Source organism: Acanthochromis polyacanthus, chromosome 21 (genome assembly GCF_021347895.1).
Source record: "Acanthochromis polyacanthus isolate Apoly-LR-REF ecotype Palm Island chromosome 21, KAUST_Apoly_ChrSc, whole genome shotgun sequence".
Classification (NCBI taxonomy): Eukaryota; Metazoa; Chordata; class Actinopteri; family Pomacentridae; genus Acanthochromis; species Acanthochromis polyacanthus.
The window spans coordinates 119,643-127,980 of record NC_067133.1 but is presented as its reverse complement, the minus strand read 5'-3'; the positions used below and the strand labels follow the sequence as shown (position 1 = coordinate 127,980).

The 8,338-nt window shown below is 37.3% G+C and overlaps 2 gene segments (V, D, J or C); both read right to left on the bottom strand.

The window, feature by feature from the left end:
* On the bottom strand, positions 1–1,005 carry LOC127531708 (immunoglobulin heavy variable 3-33-like). The segment is given in 2 exon segments: positions 1–609; positions 727–1,005. Coding segments are annotated over 2 exon segments (447 nt in total).
* A 2,791-nt stretch (positions 1,006–3,796) lies between these two features.
* On the bottom strand, positions 3,797–4,486 carry LOC127531709 (Ig heavy chain V region MC101-like). The segment is given in 2 exon segments: positions 3,797–4,104; positions 4,191–4,486. Coding segments are annotated over 2 exon segments (405 nt in total).
* Positions 4,487–8,338: the final 3,852 nt, after the last annotated feature.

Sequence of the window (8,338 nt, the reverse complement as noted above, 5' to 3'; positions counted from 1 at the left end):
TTTGTAGAATGATGTTCTTTTTCTTTCAAACTTTACACCTAAAATTGATTTTTTTCTTGAACCCAGCAAACTTTGCTTTACAGTTCATGCACTTTCTGCATAAATATCAGTATTCTCATGATTTCAGACCTGCTATTACTATCGTCTGCTGAAAGTTGTTGTTTTCATAGTTTTCATGTCACACACTGCTCAGTTAGTTTCATTCATTTCACATCCTCCACTGCCACCCTGAGGTCTTTGGAGGAACATTTTCTGTGGAGTTTTTGTACAGCCTCTTCATTAACACAGAGCACTGTGTGTCTCTTGCACAGTAATAAACTGCAGAGTCCTCTGACTGTAAGTTGGACAGTCTCAGATACGTCATGCTGTTGCTGTTGTCTTTGGTGATTTCTATCCGTCCTTGAACACTGCTGGAATAAGCAGTTCCACTTGCATCGCTCCAAATAGCCCCGATCCATTCCAGTCCTTTTCCTGCAGGTTGTCTGATCCAGCGCATCCCATAGCTACTGAATGTGAATCCAGATCCTCTGCAGGACAGACTGAGAGTCTCTCCAGGACGTTTCACCACTGAACTGGAAGGAATAGACTCCATCCTCTGACCTGTACAACCTGATGAGATGAAAGCAGAGAGGAAGCACACAAGAAAGTCACACAGTTATCACACAAGTTTTCTGGAATCACTGATGGCTTGATGTTTTCTCATGTCAAGTTATCAGGAGAACTCACAGGACAGAGAGAGAGCAACCAGCAGCAGAGTGAGTGTGTTGATCATCCTGAGTGTGGAGATGTGACCTCTGATGCTCCACACAAAGAACAAGATCAGTCAGCAGGACAGAAGTACACTGGACAGACTGGAGATTTGCATCAGGACATCATGAGGGAGGAGCAGCAAATATACTGACAGTCTGTTCTAGTTTCATCTAATCAACCTTTGATTCTGTATTTACACTGTGATGTAGCAGATCACTGATCCATGCATTATATTCGCAAATAGAACATTTTAACATTTTTTGGGTATTTTCATAACATGAGATAAAAGAAAAAGAATGAAACATAAATAACATGGACCAAATAAAAAAATGGTGTCTTCAGAAAAATGTTTGTCTCAGTCAGAAATTATTTACTGAGAGTTTTTTATTACCATTAAAGTCAAAGTTCTGGTTTTATTCCCTGATATTTCTACAATTTCACTTCCTTTTATAGTTGTTTACTGCAAGTAGCATTTTGACACTTTTCCAAATTTTCGCTTTATTTTAATTTTCATTTCAAGGTGTCAAGACTTTATAAAATTTCCACATTTTCGGTGTTATATACAGTACATAAGTGATTTCTCGTTGCATTTGTCTGAATTCATTCTTGGTCTGAGGGCTCCTCCTCTGGTGGCTTCATGTTACAAGTGTTCAGACACTGAGGGGTTTTTGTTCAGGTCTACTGATCATTTGTGTCACTGTGTGTATCTGGCACAGTAATACACAGCAGAGTCTTCAGGCTGCATATTCTGTCCATTCAGAGTCACTGTTTTGCTGGAAGAGTCTAAGTTGATACTGAACTTGTTCTTCAGTGAATCTTTGTAGCTTGAGGTGTATCCAACAAGTGCAGCACCGATCCATTCCATTGCTTTTCCTTCAGGATGTCTGATCCAGTTTGTGATGTAGCTGTCCAAAGAATAAGAGACCTGACAGGTGATGGAGAGACGTTGACCTGGCTGCACAGTCACAGATTGTGGCTGAGTCAACTGTTCACACTTCACACCTGTTAAAAAGAAAATATTGTATGTAGAATGATCAAGTCATACTACAAAGAATGAAGTACAGACTGTCATAAATTCAAAGAGACTCACAGGATGCAGCTGCAAAGAGCAGCAGTAGAGCTACAGACAACATGGTTGGAGGTGAAACTGATGTGCTGTGAACTTTGCTGACAGTCTGATGTTTTTAAAGCTGGACCCTCATGGAGTTTGCATAGAACATATGAAGCATCAGTGCTGGTCCAAGAGAAGCCAATAGAAATGTCTGTTCACTTATTGTATCTGCAGAATGAACACACACATGGAAATCACCTCCTGACTTCATACATGATATTTTAATGTCATTACATGTTAAAATGCAGCATAAAATATTTCTATACTTACACCAGTAAAACAACTGTTAACTTTTCTGTTTCTGGAAACTATAAATGTGTTGTCAATGATTCAGTTTTCTATTATCATGTAGTTTCTTGTGCATTTGCAAATACTGATGTTATTTTTTTAAGCTGTGCTCTCCGTGTTTTTGTTGCATGTTTGTACATCAGTGTGTCTTGTAAAATGATTTCTACAGTTTCTTGAGAGAATTTATTTACTGTAAGTACATCGACGTATTTGTGATGAATTTCACACAAATCAGCAAAATGTATTGGGATCTTTAGCATTTATTTATTCATTTATTACAGTATTTACAACCTCATTAGCAGCAAAAATATTCACTGATAGTCTATAAGATCATGCAGTGAATGCAGATTATTGTGGATGGTTTACCATTAATACTGTCAGTTTTTGCAGATGCTTTAAGACAAAGATGCAGACAGACATTTGAAACTCTGCAGAGAAAATATCTGCTCAGGAACTGGAAATGTGAGAAAACATGCACACAAAAAATGAATAAATAATATGGTATTTTATGCAAATGACATAAAAACTAATAAGTATCATGCTGCAGGATTTATTATCTTCATTTTCTTGTCTTGGATTGTTGCACTCGTCTTCTTAAGGTCTAATAAAATAAACATGTGACAGAAATGAACAGAATGTGACAAATTCAGATACAAGCCTCCATGTCCATAAAGACATACATGGACTTGTGCTTTACAGGATGTTCAGATGCTTTATTTACTGATTTATTACAACAAACTGTTCATATTTTCATCACAACATTCTGAGATATTTCTAAGTCTTTGATTGCTGGATAATTGTGCTTTCATCAGAAATTAATAATAAATCTACAAGTTATATATACAATAGATTTTAATTACTTTTTAACTTAGATGTAATTACTCACATCTTCACATTCCATCATTAGAGATATTTTTAAAACTTAAAGAGCTACATTAATCCCTGTTGCTCAAAAAGTAAAAATACAACAAAAATGTGAATGTTTTGTGAAGTTTCAAAGGACAATCTCAAATTTGGAGTGATGATAAATATGATAATAAACTTTAGTTATACTGTACATTTTTGCAACTTTGCAAGGTCTTTAACAGGAATCAAAAGATGAAAATAAATATTATCATCAATAAAAACAAGTGACAAATAGACAAAGATCATGAAAGCAGCCAGAGAGAAATAAATAAAGATCAGTGAGCAGAAAACAATCAGGTCATAAAACAGAAGAGAAGCTGTGAGAGATCATGAAGCAAAGCCACATATCAAACATTCACAAAGGCCTCCAAGATTATTTATGATATTTAAAAGCCACTAATGATTTTAACTGGTGGATTGTTCCACAGTTTGGATGCAGGAACAACAACAGGTCCAGTCACTCTTGTTCACAGGTAGAGAACTCCATTTACCAACCTGAAAGGATGCAGGACCTGGACTCCTTCCCCCACAAATAGAATATACCAAAAGTGGAATAAGAACTGGATCATTCTGTATCCACTGCTGAAGAAAGAATTGCTGTGTCAATTCAATTAAAATGAAAATATAGCAGTGTTCTGTTCTTAAATTCATTCCTGGTCTGAGGGCTCCTCCTCTGGTGACTTCATGTTACAAGTGTTCAGACACTGAGGGGTTTTTGTTCAGGTCTACTGATCATTTGTGTCACTGTGTGTCTCTGGCACAGTAATACACAGCAGAGTCTTCAGGCTGCATATTCTGTCCATTCAGAGTCACTGTTTTGCTGGAAGAGTCTGAGCTGATACTGAATTTGTTCTTCAGTGAATCTTTGTAGTCTGAAGTGCCTCCAACACGTCCATCACCGATCCATTCCAGTGTTTTTCCTGCAGGTTGTCTGATCCAGTGTGTCCAGTAGCTGCTCACAGAATAAGAGACCTGACAGGTGATGGAGAGACGTTGACCTGGCTGCACAGTCACAGATTGTGGCTGAGTCAACTGTTCACACTTCACACCTGTAAAGGAAACATGTTGAACATTGGATCAGTGTGATCACAGTCAACAGTCAGTGTGTTGTGATCATACAGTCAGTGAGACTCACAGGATCCAGCAGCCAGCAGCAGCAGCAGAGCTACAGAGAACATGTTGGTACTGAAGCTGATCTGATGGAGCTTCTCTTCTTCTGCTGACAGCAACATGTCAAGTCTTTATATCAGACTGTGAGGAAGTTCACTTTGCATACAGAAGGATACTGATGGCTTATAAAAGGATGTCTGTTCACTGGTAGTTATAGTTTGGATTTGTGTTGTAAATATTGATTCTGATTGCTGTAAAAGAGAATTATCATTTGAAACACCAGCTTGAAAACTAACACTGATGTCAAAACAATATTTATTATTCACAGTCTCAAATGAAAAACTGCAGAAATGGACAAATGTTTCCGCAATAATGCAGTTGCATTGTTTCTGTGACTCAATAGTTCCTGTAGTGAATGTAAAATGTACAAAACAAACTTTGACTGGACTTCATGTGTTGAGTTTTTGTTCAGTATTTCTTTCTCCTGTGTCTCTGTGAATATCGAGCACAATAATAAACAGCAGAATCATCAGTCTTCAAACTGTTCATCTGCAGATACACTTAAATTTGATCTAATTTGTCACAAAGATAAAAGCTTTCTATTATTATATGACACAATATGCCAAACCCATGAATGAATCAGTTTTTTCCTTTGTTTCTTTAATGTATTTGACCACCTGCTGTATGAAAATGGTTGAGATATTTGAAAATACGTGCTGTAAAGAAATATAATTATTATTTCAGTTATTATTAGGTTCATCTCCACCAGAAAACCTGTTCTGAGTGTCTCATTTTAACTGCCCTTGTTGGTTTAAATGTAGATCTGATTGACTGAGACAGAACTGACAACATTTATCACATATCAAATATGTGGGGATTTAGAATGTTGGCAAACAAAAGCTATTTAATAACTGCATTTTGTGTGCTCGTTATTTGCTGCTCAACCAAATAGAATCATGTCTCTGATGAGTGTTGCTGAAAGTCTGTCCAGTCATTACAGGATGTGCTTTTTATTTACTGTATAACTGTCATTTACAGTTTTAAAAAATAGCTTAAATCCAGAGATTGAGAAGTTGTTGACTCTTTGAAGACAGACTCACATATTCACACATTAAATTAATAACTTACTTGAAAACAACATGAATAAAAATGAATAGAATTGGAATGACAGCACCAGCAATGTAGAGTTTCTTCTGAAGTAAAAAATGTTTAATTCATAATTAGGTGTAAATGAAATTAACACCATCGTGAAAGAAGACTGGAGTCACACTAATTCAACACTAAACTGAACTTACAGTCTGAAAAAAAAGATTTCAAAATGATTTCAGATCATTTTTAAATCTTCTTTGTGAAGTAAATAAAACATTGAAGTCAAACTAAGTATAATACAAACTGATGGGAGAGAATTAACATAATTACTCTGTGTAAAATTAACAAAGAAATGAAACTTTATTACTGAATAATTTCACACACATTTTTCAGTATTTTTCAAGCAGATCACATTAATGATGTAGTTTTGATGGGAATTACAACGTTGCATAAATGATGAGCATTTGGGCTGTGGGCTTTACAAGCAATGATGAATATATGAGACATTTCTGTTCAACTATAAGTCAAGGATTCAAAAATATATTTATAGTGTTACAGATATCATTGTAAATGAATAAAAGTTTCGTTGTTGCTCATCAATCTGAAATCAAACCAAAGTGACCACGTCCAACCATAAAGATAGAAATCAGAATGAAAAATAAAAGTCAGACTAAATATTCAGATCCTTTGCAGCAGAGTTCATATTGTGGTCAGATGTAATTTCTATTCATTTAAATGAGTCTAGACCTTGGTTGAAGTCAGTCCACCTTTGTCAGATTGAATTGCTTCAATATCATTTCAAATGGACACACATGAATCATGGAGTGAAACATGGACTTGCTGTGTCATTTGATGAAAATGTTGAATATTGAAGCAGTGTAAATCCAGCAGCAGAGCTACAGAGAACATGTTGGTGTTAGTGTTCCTGAAACAGTCTGATAAAGGTTTTTATTAATATGGAAATATGTAAAATAATATTAACAATAATCTTCTTGTCTACTGCTGAATTTGTGCATATGAGTTCAAAAAAGTTCATGTCTGCTAAATCCCCATTTATTTTCTTGTTTCATGTGTTCATTTTGTGGCGTCTGAATAATTTCTGAGCAGATTCAAAACATTTATTAAATAATTGAGACATAACTGAAAATTAGTCAGGGCAGCTGTTCAACCTGATGGAAAAAATATTTAACAATAAACTGCTGTGGAGAAGCTGCTGTTGGTAAAAATAATAAAAGAGGAAGAGACAAACCACAGCCTCAGCTGCTGCTTAACTGTGAAGGTTTGGAGAAAAACTGGTTTGTCATAATAACTGAAACTCCAGATCCTCTGCTGCCTCCTGGTGGAGACTGTAAAAAGTTAAAGAAGGTTTTTGTACAGCCTCCTCACTGACTGAACTCACTGTGTGTGTCTTGCACAGTAATAAACTGCAGAGTCCTCCTGCTTTAGGTTGGACAGTCTCAGATACGTCATGCTGTTGCTGTTATCTTTGGTGATTTCTATCCGTCCTTGAACACTGCTGGAATAATAAGTTCTGCTTGCATCGCTCCAGATATACCCCAACCATTCCAGTCCTTTTCCTTCAGGTTGTCTGATCCAGTGCATATTATAGCTACTAAATGTGAATCCAGATCCTCTGCAGGACAGACTGAGAGTCTCTCCAGGACGTTTCACCACTGAACTGGAAGGAATAGACTCCATCCTCTGACCTGTACAACCTGATGAGATGAAAGCAGAGAGGAAGCACACAAGAAAGTCACACAGTTATCACACAAGTTTTCTGGAATCACTGATGGCTTGATGTTTTCTCATGTCAAGTTATCAGGAGAACTCACAGGACAGAGAGAGAGCAACCAGCAGCAGAGTGAGTGTGTTGATCATCCTGAGTGTGGAGATGTGACCTCTGATGCTCCACACAAAGAACAAGATCAGTCAGCAGGACAGAAGTACACTGGACAGACTGGAGATTTGCATCAGGACATCATGAGGGAGGAGCTCATGGAGTGTTACACTTTATTTCAACCAAATCATTTATTTTTCTGTTTATTTTCATGTGATGTTACTAATCATCCATCACTGTGGAAGACAGTATCAGTCGCTTTAAGCTTGATTATTTCTTTAAACTGCTCGGAAGAATAATGTGACTTCTTTAGCCCCTTAAGCTGCACGGGCCCGTATTCGGGCCGAAAATGGCCGGCTGAAGTTTAACGGCAAAAGCATTTTTAGCTTCAAGGCGATGATAGAAACACTATACATCCACAGAAAGCTAAGAGTCTCATGAATCCGCCGGTATAAACCACTTTCAGATGTGATTACCACAGCTGGTAATATAAACACATTTCTCCAACAAACAACAAAAATTTAAAGGGACACATAAAGGGCATAACTCACGTTTCGATGGTCTTTTACCGGTCAACGATGAAAATAATCCACAAAAACAGGCCATAATCCAAGCGTAGTCATCCAGACAATACTAGCAAGTATAATATTTTGTAAAAACATGTCTAGAAATAAGTAAATAATCCACAAATAGCTCGGCTCCGTGCGCGTCCACGTGGTGCATGGTGGCGCTGCGCGTTCCATAATTCATTGCATTTTTAACCATAATTTTATGAAGCTTTCTGTTATCCACACGATCTCGGTCAGAAAATGGTGACTGAAGCCTCTGCTTTCGATCCCAACCGCATTTCAACCAATCAAGTGACTCATCGCTGCCTCCGAAGCCTAAACAGCCAACCGTTGCCGAGACCGATGGATCTGGACGTTCCTTATATCATCAGTAAATTCTGAGCAAATCACGTCGGAGGAAACATTTGACTGACAGGGCATGTAGCCAATGAGCTTGCTGAATATCCTAGAGGCGGGTTTTAGTGGCCCTGTGTGATTTTTGACACCTCCGGCTCTCCTGCTGCGGCCAGGAGCTGCAGCTTTTCTCTGTCTCCGTCTGTGCCTCCGATTCAGATCAAGATCCACACTGAAGCTTATCTGAAGTGATTTTTTTAGTTCTTTATGAGTTTTTGGAGTGAAAATAATGTGAAAAAGGGCTGATAAACGAACATATACCATTTTTGCAAAGGGTGTACATAG